Genomic DNA, 16,706 nt, shown 5'->3' on the forward strand with positions numbered 1-16,706 from the left:
ACTTTTGTACCTAAACACTATATAATGCTTCCTATCTCGTTTCCCCCCACTTTAAATCTTATGAATTTATGCATCTGCCTCTTTTACTGTCGCTTTTTCGTATCATCAAAATTCAATAGATGTAAACTATTGCATGATGAAACCTCAGAATACAGAACAAACTCTGTATTCTGAGGATGAAAAATAGATTTTTGTTTCCAAGTCATGCAAGTTAATATATATGTACATTGTATTAAGAATATTATTGTTTAGCACCTATTAATTTGTGTCAAGTGACAACAAAAAAAAAATAAACAAATGTCCGATGAGCAACAGTCAAATAGAATATTTCAGGCACTATTTCGGACTAATTCCTGAAATCAATATACTTCTGTTTGTTACAAAGCTTAACGATCCAAAAATCAGCAAAGTCAACTATATCTTTTTTTATAAGGTACGAGACGAGCAGGACGTTCAGCTGATGGTAATTGATACACCCTGTATTACAATGCAGTGCCGCTCTGGGTTCTTGAAAAACCCAAAAGTTCTGAGCGGAACTACAACTGCACTCATATGCCCAGTAATTACACTAGGTACGGCACCCTTCAGACCGAAACACAATAATGTTTACACATTACAGCTTCACAGCAGAAAAAGGCGCCGTTGTGGTACCCATAATCTAGCCAGCATCTTGTGCAAACGAGCCTCTCACTGGTATATTGACTCTCACTGGTGAGCCTGACATCTACGGATGTCGGATATACTTTAAGGTATGTACGGATTGCCGTACAGTTCAATGGACCAGTGCGAATATTCAAATTGCGAAATCAAGTGAGTTAACAATATTAAATCCCATTGTAGAATATAAAAAAAAATATTGTTGTCGTATAAGATTAGTATACGTAGCGACATCTATGTATACGCCTTAAAAGTAAAACGCAAGTTCCAATCTGACCAAAGGCGCTGACCTGAAGTGCCGCGGTGTTGGAGAGCTGCGCTTACAACCAAAATCTATAGATGGCGTGCGAGGCTTGAATATATATTAAAAAATTTATTTCTCGTGAAGGTAGCTAAGTATTTCATTAAACGACAAAGTAATCCATTAATTCTCATTTGTAAAAATATTTCTTCAAACTTCAACGTTTGACAAAACAATTCAAACATTATTATTTAATGAACAAAGATCAGATTAAAAAGTATTTTTATAATAAGGTAGGTACTTATGATATGTATTATGTATAGTACAATACCATCTTACATTGTTTGATTTTTTATTCATGACATGAAAAAAATGTAGGTAGTGATATTAGAAACATCAAATTGGTAACGTGGCTCTGATTTTAATTTATAATAAAATACTACAAAATATGATTAACTACTGTCTATCATTCACTAGATATTATAATTATTAATTATAATGTGTTACAAGATCAGTTAATTTTGTGAGATTTGTATCTTAAACTGTATATTTGACGTATCATACAACGGTTCCATGGTGTAATGGTTAGCACTCTGGACTCTGAATCCAGCGATCCGAGTTCAAATCTCGGTGGAACCTGTACTTTTTATTGTATTGATAATTGATTTACGATACATAATTTGTACTTAACTTTTTGTCTGCACTATTTATTATAATCACAGAACTATTTAACAAAAAAAAACCTCTGTTATATTCGGACATAACTAGAGTGAATCCCATACAATATTATTATGATACAATACAACTACGTGAAAAATATGCGATTTCAATAGAATCTTCAAGTGATTCAAAATATTAGCTGTGTTTTATTTATAGTAGATGGAAGTTCTGAATCAGACTGTATGTCCGCCCTCTCCGCTCTTATTGGCAACATTCATGATAACGACGAATTTATTTCGGTATTCAAATCAAACTTATGCATAGGTTTTGAAGTTATGCTTCTTTAGCGTTATGAAAAAATGATGAGAGTGAAATTTTAAGATGCGCTCGCATCACTGTAACACAAGAACAACAAGGTAAAGCTGGTTCCTAAAATTTTCCAAAGTTTGCGACATTCGTTATTTTTTTTTTTTGGTTTCTTCGTCCATTACTAGGATAGGCAAAGAGTTCAAGCCCGTACAGCCGTATTCGTTATATATTTTTCTTTTTACAAACACAAATTGAATAGCACGAGGAATAAATAATTTTAAGGTATTTTGCTTTGTTAGGCCAAAGAAGTAAAACTTCTTGGGTGCATACATAAGTACACACACAGACTTTTTCAAATGAGCCTGTGAGCATTTCACTACTCAATTACACAGTATACTGAAACCGAAATAGAAACTTAGCGAGTTAGCGCTTACGACAGCCTTAGCGCAAACGACCAAACAATACGACTGGGAACTTTCAACGTTAGTACATACACCGAACCTCCTGACAACTGGTGTTGCAGATGCCCATGGGGGGTTGCCTCGCCACTTCTAACCACGTGAACCTTTTGCCCGATTGCCCCCTCTTATATTAAAGGGTGCATATTGTGTTGCCATCCGTACTCTAAAAAAGAGTATTCAGTAGTTTACTCTTTATATTTTTTTATAAAAATAAGGGACGAGACGAGCAGGATCTTCAGGTTCAGCTGATGGAAATTGATATGCCCTGCCTATTATAATGCAGTGGCGCTCAATATTATTGAAAAACCCAAAAATTCTGAGCGGATCTACAATTCTGCTCGTCAACTTGAGACATAAGATGTTAAGTCTCATTTGCCCAGTAATTTCACTAGCTACGTCGCCCTTCAGACCGAAACACATAATATAGCCGGCATCCTGTGGAAAAGGAGCATCCCACTGGTAGAATTGCGATATTATATCCCTATAAAAAAGGTGCATCTAGGGTTGCCATCCGTACTGTGAAATAGAGTATTGTACTTTATATCATGTATTCGTACTCTATAATCTATAACATTAAAAGAGTATGCTAAAATACTCTTTAATATTGCGTTATAACTAGTTAACTTAAACAGTTTACTATACTAGTGCCAGTCATGTATTATTATTATGCAAACCCATTACCATAAACAAAAAAGTCGACTATTTACGACGTTTTTGATCGCAGCCACTTAAGTCATTACCTATGTCAATGTCATGCACAAATGAATTACTTTTTAAGAATTTTAAATAAATGATACTCTTTTTTGGAAGTCCGTACCTTCTTTGAATTCAGATTATACACTCTATTTCTTATAAAAGTTGCCAACCCTAGCTGCACGCGACATTGTCACCTCGCTACAATAAGGCCTATAATTAATGTAATGTTAATATACCTGATCTTTAAGTCAAGTTTTTGAAACCGGGGTCAACCGGTTTTTATTTGCTTCTGGAACCGATTCAATACATAGCTTTGAAACAAGTGTCTAAAAACAGAGTAGAACCTCTGAAAACAAATTGTATCCTAATCAGATTTAAATGTCTGGTTCATGTAATATACCAGCTTTTAAAAAAACAACTCTACTAGAAGAACATCTCTAACGAAGATTCAGAGAGATAAATAAGATTCGAAAAGGTAAGCTAAAAAAAGCGCGTACACTTTCCTTAAAGGCCGGCAACGCTCCTGTGATTCCTCTGGTATTGCAAGAGATTGTGGGCGACGGTGATCACTTAACACCAGGTGACCCCTACGCTCGTTTATCCTCCTATTCAATATTATAAAAAAAAACAACTGATACTGTAACCGATTTTTATTGACAAGTCGTAAACATTCAGCTACACTTGAAAACAGCTCCTCAGTGTTTGAATATTAAACCACCTAACGCACACATTGACAAATCAAATCTGGTCACGCATTATGGGGCTGTCAGGTCATCAGCCAAAGAAGCCAGCTCAAAGAAAAAAGCTATTTACTCGATTGTATGAAACGTGCAGTCATTGATAGATTGACAGATGACGGCTATAATCTTGTAAAAAACGGAGATATCGGAAATCCACTACGTTTTATGCAACTGTTGGCTTTCAATCTTAGCCGGATTATACTTCGCCGCCAATCAACATACTGTAACTACTACCATTTCAAACTTATGCCAAATTACTGCTACGTTTCATACTAAACTTAATTTCAATTTTTACTTAGGAGTCTTTATTACATAGTATTTGCATCCTCTTTGGTATCTTGACTGGGACGGCGGCACAGTAGACATAATATGTACTACTGTGACAGCGGTCTCAATGTACGTACGTATTCAATTGGTGGGTTCCTTCTGTCTGTTGCCTTCTTCCTCTTCCTATCTTAGAATATTAATATTCTAAGATAGCTATAGTACGGACGGTGTAACGAAATGTCATCGTCGCCATAGCAACTGTCACACACACAAACACTAACAATAAACAATTAAATAGTAACTCTTGGTATTATAAAATATGAAGTTTATTGTATTAATACAATAAAATATAAATGTAGTGTATATTATTTGTATTTTTACGTAAGAAGGAAGATGAAATCTCAAAAATTGAAAATATTAATGATGGGACCATCTGAAGTACGTAATAGTTATTAAGGATTGGCCTCCGCTGCGCTCCAACTAAATACCGCAGGCGTAGTCGAAAAGTGCGGCAACTAATACCACGCCCAAGTAAGCGTACTCGAGCCAGTCTCGAACAATGTGTGACGTTAACGTGCCCCATGTTCTGTTAGACTTTGCCAATAATTATTGAAACTAAATTGCTGGGATGCGTAGTAAAACTTTGTAAAAATAAATACTACAAGAATTAATATGAAAGACACCCAGTGTCTTCATATCACATAATATCATCAGTAAGTATTTTGTATTTTATTAATTTCAATGTAAAATACCACGAAGCGTATGTTACAAAATTGGAAAGATGCCATTGAGTGTTAAGATGCCACGCACACAAGCATCTAATAGTTGCCGTTATAAAAAAGTATCTAGTTGGAGCGCAGCGGAGACCAATCCTTAATCTAAGTAGTTGACTAAGCGGGAAGTTCGTGAATATTTACAAACATATTTACGTCGTTAATTCAATGTTTGTAGAGCGGCAAGACATTGATATCAAATATAATATCGGAATCAACAAACAACGAGGAATTAGGGACGCAAAGGCCGACCCAAGGTGTGAGGATTCTTGAGTTTGACACATCTGTTATGACCCATAGTGGAAATAATATTAAAATCGATATTGAGTTGTGGGATTGTAGCGGCGATCACAAGTAAATATTAATTATGCTTTTTTTGTGTATAATTTTGAATTAGACGTAATTCCAGAACAACGTTCCAAACCACAATCATGTCGAAATTGAGTTAAGAACACAAAACTGGTCACGTGATTCATATTAACGGACTAATATAAAATAGCAGCCCTACTGTCACTCTTTAAATGGCATCATGACTTAGTAGCCCAACCCACATGTATGGAATACACTAATATGGGTATCAAAATGGATATATTTTATCTATATAATATTATATTACTCAAGCATTTTTTATATATATTTTTATTAAATACTTGTGTAGCTAGTGGGGATGTACTTTAATGCGTGTATCCGCATCACTACGTGATATATATTTTCTTTTCAGATTTATAAATTTATTAAGTTCTGAGCTTTGTTTGTTAGATATAGATATACGATAAATATTTAAACATTATAATTATTTTTTCACACATTACTGCCAAAATAGCTTGCACGGAAAAAAAAATTAGGAAGTTCATAATATCAGTGTTAGGAAAATACGTCCTAACGTTTGCTGAGAACTTTCCTTTATGCGAATCGCGCTGCTGCCTCGTTTTCTAGTTATTAAATAATCCTTACATGTTTTAAAGCATTAATATCTCTGTCTTTATTGTTTTTTAACATTTGTATTGTTATTTTTTCTTTTCTTTATTTAATGTTAATTGTTCATATCTATTATAATTAAAAAAAAATTGGTGGCAGTTTTTCGCAAATAAATAGTTATTATTAAAATTTCGTAAAGTTTATAGTGTGATGTTTGTGGCTTGGAACGTTTTTCAGGAACTATCTACGTCCAATTATGAAGTGAATACGGTGGAAACCATAAAGCACGGCAATGCTTCAAGCCAGGCCACATTCAAGCGCTCTACAAGGAGCAGGTCCGGCCACAAATATGAAGTATTGCTGTCATCTCTGGTCTGGCGCACCCCAGTATCATCTCGAAACATTTGACCGCGTGCAACGCAGAGCAGCTTGAATTTATTGACGCACGGTTTGACAGTTCTGCTGTGAAACAATTTCATTAACAGCTCAGTTAACAACAGTGAGCAATGACGTTCTATACATAATATCGAACGTCATTGACAGGGAGCATATTTTACAAAATAATTTTTGGTGTTATGAAATATAAATGACAAATTCATAAAAAATAGTATGTTATTTATTATGCACAGAACAACGTCTTTCCGGTCAGCTAGTATATATATACTAGTGGACCCAACAGACGTTGTCCTGTACACACGTCTTAAATTTGAAAAATCTGTCCAGCCGTTAGGAGGAGTTCACTAACATACACATTAGCAGGAGAATTATATTATATGGACGTAATTGAGAATCTAAACCAATCTCAAATTCACTGAAACAAACAAAAAGTCATCAAAATCGGTCCAGCCGTTTAGGAGGTAGTTTAATTGGGAATCTAAACCATTCTTGAATCCACCCGAAGACACACATCAATCTCAAATTCACTGGAACACACAAAAATCTCATCAAAATCGGTCCAGCCGTTCAGGAGGTAGTTCAAATGTGAATCTAAACCATTCTCGAATCCACCTGAAGACACACAGAAAGTTTCAATAAAATCGGTCCAGCCGTCTAGGAGGAGTTCAGTGACATACACACGCACACAAGAATTATATATATAAAGATAAAGTTAAAACAAAACTAGTGTAAGCGTGTCTCTACATTGGATATATTTTTTATAAATACCGATTGTAGGTGATACAGGCAGTGTAGCAGGGAACATAGCTTAACCATAATTTATGTATTCTGTGGCTGAACACAAATTACAAATTTTATAAAAAAAAATGTCCGACTGTCTTTCTGTCTGTCATTTATTAATCACTGGACCTGCTGGATAGACTTTCAACTTTCATGATTTGATACCAAGGTACCTTACGTGTGGAGGATTCCCGGTGAGGATTTCAATATCAGATCTTTAATATACGATTAATTAGAATCTAGATTAATTTATTAAGATATCATCTCTCTATCGATACTGAATCTGCATTTCAGTTACATTCTGTAATAATAAACTTATGATGATAACTAACACATCATCCCACAGATGGATTGAAAAAATAGTTCACCAAAAAGTATTATCGCTGATTTAAATGTTAAAAGCATAGTAAATAACTTTGATCAACACACATTTATATAAAATACTTTTAAAAGTACCTATTAGAACGCGTTTAATTGTTACTTTATTAAAAGTTTAATTTTTATTATATTTATATATTATATTATTATATAATAAATATACTTAGTACAAAATGTACTTTAAAAAAATCAATTGAAATGATTGTTAAAAGCACTCAATAAATTAAAATGTCAAACTCGGCTCGGCAATTTGGGATTGCAATCGAAATTCAAAAATAGAAATAATGCCGTTGACGGTGGCAAATGGAGTTTCATGATCACTGCCAACTGCTTTTAGACACAGATAATATTATGATCATATTTCTAAGTATGTATGACGTAACAGACAGCCGCCTTTTCGAAACGGTTGGTAATTAATAATTATATTCTAAACTAGCTGACCCAGCAAACGTTGTATTGCCGATATTATAATCGCGATACAAAAGTAACTGTTGATCGTAGATGAGAGAAAATTTGAAGTTGTGTGTATTTTTTAATGCTGACTCATAATCAAACAAATTTAAAAAAAAAATGTCAAAAAAATTAAAAAAAAATTGGCGTGGACCACCCTTAACATTTAGGGGGATTAAAATAGATGTCCGATTCTCAGACCTACCCAATACGCACTCAAAATTTCATGAGAATCGGTCAAGCCGTTTCGAAGGAGTTTAACTACTTACAAACACCGCGACATGAGAATTTTATATATTAGAAGATTACTTCTCACCGCGACTACATTTACCGTGTTAATATAGGGCACATTTCGGGATAAAATGTGCCCTATATCTATAAACACCTAACAACGTCTGTACATAATTTCATGATAATCGGTTCAGTAGTTAAAGCGCAACAAGCATAGGTACAAACTAACTGACAGTTCGAATAATGAATAGTTCGAATAATGCTTTGTGAAAAATATAATTGTAAAAAAATACTGTATTACTAGGTGTTATCTAGTTATCTAATAAGCCGTAAATAATTTATGTATCGCAATAATGATAATGAGATTAAGTACAAATATAGGAAAGATTGTACAAAAATGATTTTGCACCTTACGCGTATAGCAGGTGCCTTATTAATTGAAGCCACTTTTGTACCAAGAAAAAAGGTTTTTGCAACGCGACCGCACCTACCTACTTGGTTAAATTTTTTATCGAAACCATCAAAGTCCCGCTCAAAAAACACATACCTAAAGCGGCAAACAGCAAGTTTTTATTAATTTTTGCTTACAACTTACTTTAATTAACTTCTCGCTGTCCTAGCACATTCTAAACAGTGACTTTGTGAAAAAAAAACCTGTATAATTTTACTATAAAGATCAAAACAACTGTATAAATTAGTACCAAAGCTTAAATTAAAATTAAATTAAATAAGAGCGCCATTTTGTGTTTAAGTTTCTTAATACTTGATTACCTATATGCCTACATAATTTTTAAAACTCTTGTTTTATAGGTTTGAGTCGTGTTGGCCTGCGTTACGAGCAGGTGCTGACGGAGTTATTCTTGTGTGTTCACCAAATACAGCAAGTGTGGCTTCTAGAGAATTAGAACTGTTCTATAACTATTTCGTATCGCAACCGAAACTTACTTCGAAACAATGCGTTGTGTTTTACAACAATCTAGAGGATCAAGATGATTTCGACCTGCTGAATTTGTGTATGATTTTTTCTACTAATATTATGAGTTGAAAATTGTAAATTCCAATAGTCTAACTCTATCTACAATGATATACCATAATACTTAACTGATCGAGAACGGCTAACGACCTCTGGTGGCGTTTATCGGGAATAATAATACCACTTGGACCTTGGCTTTCATCTGTCGTCTGTTTAATTAATCTTTGTCTCCTTAGTGGCTGGTATTTTACTTGTAGACCGTGGCAAGTACCTTTTCACCTAGGAGTTCTACGCTATAATGATAATAATTGCACAAAAACGACATCGAGATTAACACGACATCGTAATAACTTTTAATGAATATAATATGTTGTATAGATAATAGATCCCTACTTATTTCATAATTTTGAAAGTCGGTATCAAAGTTTCTCTCGAGAATAATGACTAAAAATACTGTCATTGTGTGATAAGTAATATTTCATTTATAAATTTTATTTCAGCGTCTACATTCTCAAGGGTATCGAGAGCAACAGTCAATTTAAAAACGGGAAGAGATAGACTAAAAACAGACTTCAACAATTTTGTAGTTTCAGTTGTGCAGTCAACTCACAGAGAAGATATTAATTAATTTTATATGACTTTTCACTTTGTTGAGTGTGCCCTTGAGTATACTTACGTCATACAGTATGTGATGGTAATCATCCAAAGTGAAGATATCATACATTTTTATTGAAATATACACATTTACGAACACTCATTGCTGCATTTCATTGTATTCCGCTGAAAAACATCAACTGAAAAGAACCAACCTACTTAACACAACTGCCCTCCCTGTCTACACAAAAGGTAAAAATTGATACATTTCCAATTTATATAAATAGATTTATTTAAAAGTCCACGGCTTTCATCTTACATGTGTAATCGAAAAACTAAAAAATATGATTCTTACCCTTATCAAGTATTTTAAACTACATTTCATGGGACCACGATTAGAAATATAGCTCTCTAACTTTATTGCTTTTGTCTATAAGAGAACAATAGTTTAATTACAGCTGTAGGTACAATCAATCGGGAATAGATCATAAGGACATATACTACTTTAACACAGTTCATTTTCACTTTTAATCATAATAAAACTAAAAACATTAAATTCAGATATAACCCACATTCAGTCTTAAAACTTTTGGCTCGTATGAGTACCTTTTGCATAAACATAATTAAATTAAGCATTATTAATAAAATAAAATTATATCGAATATGTCTATGATTATGCTTATGTAACTCTAATTTAAAAATATTATTAAGACGTATTTATATACACTATCAATTATTACTTATTGACATGAGATATATTTACTAAAGGATAATCATGAAATGATATCCATTTGATCACATTACAATGGAAGGGAAATTGAGTACCTAGTAATACCTATAACATAACTTCAGCCTAATATTAAATATGAAGTATTTACAATTTAATATATAACAGACTTAATTCTTCCAACCACCGCGTTCGTTGAATTTCTTCCGATCCCTTTGCCCTCTGTTGGAACCTCCCCGGTTCCACCTATCGTTCCCGCGACCGCGAGGGCCTCCTCTGTTTGAGAATCTTTGAAAGTTATGATCACCGTCGAAGTTGAAATCACCCTGCATTGGACCGTTGTAGCCCATGTTACCGAAATTATTAGGGCCCGCGAACCCATGAGGTATGTTCGGTGCGATACCTAGCAGACCCGGCGTCGGCCCACCCCTGTGATCCTGTTGGTTGTACCCGTGTAAATGATTCATATTATTCATACCCCCCATACCCATCGGAGGGCCATTCATCATGTTCATATTTGACTCAATACCCCCATGAGGCCCGTTCATATTATTCGTCATGGCGAAAGGGTTAGGATTAACAGGAGTTTTTAATAAAGGTTCTTTCGGTTTTGGTAAATACGTGAACTCGGCGTTTTCACCCAACGAAACGCCCAAATTCGTAAATATATTACCTAAAATAGTATTGCTTTGTATAGACGCAATATCAAACTTCTTCGCAGGTGAAGTGTCCTGGTGATACTGTTTTATTATTTGTGTAATTGGAGCCAAATGTTGATTTACGAATATCTTCTGTGTTGAACTCAATTCTTTGTACCAGTTTGAATTTTGGAGAATTGTCTGCAAATCCAACGAATTGGTTTTTGGTTCTAAAGTTTCTACTTCTTTCGGCTTTCTTCTTGGGTCAATTCTTGGACCCGTACTCACTGGTGGCTTGACTGTAGCTTTTTCATTGTCGCTATTTGACTCGTCTACCGATAGGCGGAAAACTTTTCGTAATCTAGGATCAACCAAAGCCTGTGATTTCGCTGTGCTATTTTTTATGTCAGTATAGTCAGGTCGAGGTATAAAGACAAGCGATAACTTAAAGGGTATAGGCGGATGACTATTAATAGAGCCATTTATTTCAGACGCTGGAGTGTAATTAGGAAGTGGTTTAAACGGCAAGCTTAAACGTAAATCAATATCTCCACTAGCACTCTGCCTTAAATCAGTGTCACCGAAATTTGGTGGAAAATCTGTTTGTCTTAAGTCTACGTCAGTCCGTCTCCGTCCATCTGTGGGTTCACCTTCAACACATTCGTATATTGATACACGATTTGACTTTTTGTTTGTGACTTTAGGTGCTTCAGCGGTCTTGTCAGGAGAACGTCGCGATCGAGGATCCCGTGACGAAATCGTATTCGCACTTTCTGTAGGAATTGGAGTACTTTCGTGTAAATTATTTTTCATTGTATTTAACAGCTTAGTTACTTCTTCAGTTATATCAATTTTAGAAAGATCACCAATTTTACTTAAAACTGCTGAAGGTTCTATAACAGGTGTTACAGAGGGAGGCGACATAAATCCCATTTGAGGAGATGTTGTAGGCGATTTCTTTTTAATTCCCTTTTCCTCGTCACTGGAATACCATTTTTCATCAATCAGTAAATTATTCTCATCGTCATCATCGGTGGTAGAACGACGATTTCTTTTACCGGGAGGACTTTTGAAAATCGGATCAGGCTGTAGGAAACGTATGTCGGTGTCACCTTCCACACGAACTGTGTTTTCATCGAAACTACTTCGAGGTATTTTTGGATCACTTTCAATATATGGAAGCACTCTTTGATCAACGTCTTTAATTTCACAAGCTGTAATTAGTCTCTCATGTTCGTATGTGTCATTAGAAACATCAATGTTCTCTTTGTCTTTAGAAGCAAACTTTAGAGCATCCTTTGTGTACTGGTCTATGTCTATCATATCTTTAGATTGCACAACATCTCTTTGAATAGTACGAGCCTTTATAGAATCGGCGTTATTTTGTGGAGCTGTTACAGATGGTTGAAAACGCATATCAACATCCTGTCCAGGAAGATCTGCCATAACAAGTGTACTGTTAGGCACAGGAGCCGTGGGTGGAACCCGTAAATCTAAATCTTTATTGCCCGAGCTAATTAATGGAGTTTGGTGTGGTTCAGTATTATTTATTAAACCAAGTTTCTGAATACTCATTGTATTCAGTTGTATTTCTGTAATTTGTTTTAATGAAATACCAATACTATTTAATTGCAATACTGTTAATTGTCCAAGTTGGTCTAAATTTTCTATACCCAATTTCGTAAGATCTGATATTTGACGCGGTGTTAAGACACCCGATAAATTTTTAATATTTAATACATTCGTCAAACTGCTATTAGGCGACATAGTCACATTAAAATTCTGAATAGGACTGTTTTCGTTTTGCCACCTGGACTGTCTTATTTTTGGTGATATTTTGTTTTGTCTGTCGTTATTGAAATTGCCTTGCATTGTGTCTAAGTTCTGTGGGTGTGGTATATTTATATCAAAAAGTGATGGAATGTTATTATCATTATTATCATCATCCGAATACTGAGGTTTTAACTTTAGCTGCGTACTTTGAATCATCTTCATCGCATCATCGCGGTTTAAACGAGGGAAGTCACCCAGGATCTCTTTGGGGGCGGATTCTATATGTTTCAACAAAATACTTCTAAGGGCATCATTTAAAGGTTTCCCATGGGCAAATTTACAGTCATCTTTATAAATACACGGAAGACCTGTATGAAAGTATTTACATGGAAAGTCTGAGTGCATGTAGAGACATTTATCTCGTTTCGCACAGCAGTCCATAAGGTAAAATTTACATAACTCCATTTTACGGGGAGGGTTTGCGTCATGCGAATAAATACAATCATCGCCTAGGTGGCATTTACCTTGCATGTAGTAGATGCAAACACCCTCAGCTTCTTGCAAGTTATTGTTTCCTCTTCTCCTATCATTCTTTGACTTTTTATCACGCTGATTTTGCCGATTCCTTTTGCTTCGCTTATTATGCCCCCGAGAATCATTACTGCTGTCGGACTCATAAGAGTCCTTATCCTCTTCTGAATATGCATCATCATCACACTGTTTCTGTACTGGTGAGGCTCCCCGAACACACATCATTTCAGATTCATCCACTTCATCTTGATATTCTTGTTTTTTACGCTTCTTACTTGAACCCTCCTTAGCTTCCTTTTTTCTCTTCTTATGTTGTCTACGTTCATCTACATCGATCTCATTTTGCTCTTGTCCGTCATCAGTTTTTTTCATCGCTTTCCGAATAGCTTTTTCAATGTTTCCCGCGAAATCATCTTCTAAAGGATTATTATATTTTCGTGACTTTTTGCTTTTATCTTTAGACTTCTGCTCATTTTTACTTGACTTTGATTTCTTCTTCTTACCTGATCTTGAAAAGTAAACATCTTGTGTTCCACCTCCATCTTGAGGTTTATCATCAACCTTTACTAATGGGGGCTCATCTCTCAACTGCTCTTGATTTTCATTATTCTCACCATCACTTTCAATCTCTCCATCCTCCAAGTCCGTATTAGATATTGGCTCCATCATTTTCAAGGAATTACTGAAACAGAAATATAGTGGTGTTAAAATAAAGTGTCGAACAGAAGTTTTAACGTAATCATTTCTAGAAAGCTAATGATTATTATGTCAGGCCATTATACTGTATTTTTATAAAAATGTAGTGTGAGAAGATTTGATTTATTGCGAAGGTTCCAAAGCAATTATTATTTAAATATTCACTTTCAATAATTCATATATTTTTATATAACGTGAATAACTGTACAGCGGAACCATCGGTGCAAGTCAGACTTGAACTCAACCGGTTTTATTGTAGAACGTTACAATCATCTTTCATGTTTCCTAACAGAGACAATGAACCCATTAAGTGTAAAAAAATGTTTCATTAACTGTCCAACAACTGATCCATACTCTGGCATGGTATTCATAAATATTACTTCTATATCTAGACTTCATTTGCTATTATTAGTAAATGCAGTGAGCCCTAGCACTGTGATCGAAATTCATGTTTCTAAATTAGTTAAGCCAGAAATACGTACTACTGGAAGTAATCCTTATTTACTTTACTATCAGAACTAATGTGCACGCACATAGGTAAAAAATAACCTTACTATTATTTGTTATTTCTTTTAGTCCGGTAGGCCTGGATCATTACGATCATTTGATAATGATCATTTACTAATTAATTATAAAAGCAATTATTGAATAATATGTAGCAAACTTGTGTATTTATTCAATTATACATGTATTTATTATATTGTGTAGTGTACAATTATTGTGTACTATTTAAAACATATTTTATTACCCAACCAGACGTACCAAAAATACTAAGTAATACCAAATTACCTAACAACTTTCATAAATATAATTTAAATTTATAGTTTCACGAGACGTGCTGCCACAACCATACATTCATATTAACCTATATCAATAGAATAAAAAATACAATAAAATTAGTTAAATGTATTATTACTGGCCGGCGGGCGGCCGAGCATTTATAATCTAGTAAGGAATCAACTAAAGTATATTATAAATACTATAAAATAAATAATCAAGACAAAACGGAACCGTTTTTAAAAAAAATATTTCGGTAAACAAAAAAAATATTCTGTGTACGAATTAGACTTTGACCTTTTGATAAAAAGTTGGAGACGCAAGACGTTAATTGTCTAGATTGTCTAAATGAATCTGGACTGTTAAACCAATAGAATAGGAGTAAGCAGCTGTTTTATTTAAATCTGATTAACACAAATTACTTAAATATAGTTACGATTGGTAGAGTTTAGTGCGACCACTGAAAATAAAATTAATTTACGTCACGAGATTCAACGCCATATTTGTATAATCCGGACAAGTAAAATAGGTCGTATTATAAGACGTCAATCAATACAACTTCTCGATAAATTTAACACAAAGAATTTGAAATATAAATTAGGTAATATCTACAAAAAATATAAGCAAAAAATATATATATTATCTTTGAATTTCTATAATTATAGAAAAGACCTCTTCTAAAGCATTTCTCATTTATTTAGCGTACGCACACCATTTCAGCTAAGTCACTTACACATAGACAGATCCAATAATAGAAGACTGACGTTATAAATAGGTACCTTATAAAATAAATAATAATGCGACTTTCATTATTATCTGAATTTATACAAATCCATTGAAATTTACTTGTAAGAATAAGCAAGATAACGATCTAATGATTTTGGTGACGTTAATTAGTTTGACGGAGCTCTCATAAATACTATACCTAATTATTGACGTTGAAACAATAGTTATAAGAACTATTTCTCCAAGTATCACTAAATAAAAATTATGCGCAGTTAATCAACATGTATGGCAGAATACAGTGGACTAACTGTACAATGTACATGGCCACAACTCTACAGTAATATATTAGAATTGAGTAGCAGATAATATGCAAGCAGTGGGCGGCCGTTCACATTTCACAATGTCTGCGCTAGGTTTTCGTCTCTCGAGCGCCGCACCGCCACGATTTGTAAATGACGTCAGCCTTCTAGAATGGCAAGATATCTTTGTCCTTCCTTTAACGAGGTCACGATTCGTGTAAATGTTCACACACACAATCACAATAAATGGCGTATAGTGACTCACCCTACTTTCGGCTTTTGTTAGCAAGTTATAATGCTACCAGTTTCAATAGGTTATAGATTTTAACATTACAATTACTATTATTTATGTATTACTTAGCATTTTAATTTGTGAATTTTGTCACTGGAATTCCTATAAAAACAATGCATGATGCAGTAGCTGCACATTTTAATAATTATTAATATTAGGTAAAATCGGTTTATAAAACCTAGTTAAATATTATTTTGCACATTTCATACATACCATCACCAGACCCAATATTATACAGTAATATTATATTTAAATTATACATATACCAATGCTATAAGTATTAACATGCATTACGACTTTAAAAAACTTATTTGCAAGAATTGGCAGTGTCCATTGCCAAGTAAATTAAATAACGCCATTTTGTTTTTCGATTGAAACATGAAAACGTAATGGCTTTTAGCTCGGTCATTATTAAAATTATAAAATTAATTAAACCATGTGTTTTAAAGAAACTACACAATGTTTAAATTAATTATTAGAACAAGCACTAATATGTTTAGGTAATGTGGGGACACGCATACGTAGAAATGACCTAACAAGATAAATAATTATAAGTGTTACCAATCTTACATTATTAAACAATTCACTATGTGCGACTACTATACGCCATGTAAAAAAGATATTCTTTCATAGCATTGCTGCATATAGATGAAACAGATTGACAAATAAACGCTATAAAATTCTCAGGTTCGGACGGCGACTGCGGCAAACAATGCCTGCCTA

General features: G+C 34.1%; 2 protein-coding genes and 1 non-coding gene across 4 annotated transcripts; 2 read left to right on the forward strand and 1 right to left on the reverse strand.

The window, feature by feature from the left end:
• The first annotated feature begins 1,465 nt into the window (after positions 1-1,465).
• Positions 1,466-1,537, forward strand: Trnaq-cug (transfer RNA glutamine (anticodon CUG)). The gene has a single exon. It is a non-coding gene; the product is annotated as a tRNA-Gln (tRNA).
• A 2,783-nt stretch (positions 1,538-4,320) lies between these two features.
• LOC126976514 (intraflagellar transport protein 22 homolog) lies at positions 4,321-9,687 on the forward strand. Its single transcript, XM_050824886.1, has 4 exons — positions 4,321-4,469; positions 4,983-5,158; positions 8,768-8,970; positions 9,431-9,687. The coding sequence occupies exons 1-4, from the start codon at positions 4,425-4,427 to the stop codon at positions 9,556-9,558; spliced, it is 552 nt and encodes a 183-aa protein (XP_050680843.1). The 5' UTR covers positions 4,321-4,424; the 3' UTR covers positions 9,559-9,687.
• Positions 9,688-9,798: 111 nt separating this feature from the next.
• Positions 9,799-16,706, reverse strand: LOC126976490 (protein suppressor of sable). Of its 2 annotated transcripts, none has more exons than XM_050824846.1 (2): positions 16,554-16,706; positions 9,799-13,875 (listed from the first exon to the last, which is right to left on the reverse strand). In XM_050824846.1, the coding sequence occupies exon 2, from the start codon at positions 13,860-13,862 to the stop codon at positions 10,422-10,424; it is 3,441 nt and encodes a 1,146-aa protein (XP_050680803.1). In that variant the 5' UTR covers positions 13,863-13,875; positions 16,554-16,706; the 3' UTR covers positions 9,799-10,421. The 2 variants fall into 2 exon arrangements, with proteins under 2 accessions (XP_050680803.1, XP_050680804.1); XM_050824847.1 differs by lacking the exon at positions 16,554-16,706 and adding an exon at positions 15,592-16,014.

Source organism: Leptidea sinapis, chromosome 41 (genome assembly GCF_905404315.1).
Source record: "Leptidea sinapis chromosome 41, ilLepSina1.1, whole genome shotgun sequence".
Taxonomy (NCBI): domain Eukaryota; kingdom Metazoa; phylum Arthropoda; class Insecta; order Lepidoptera; family Pieridae; genus Leptidea; species Leptidea sinapis.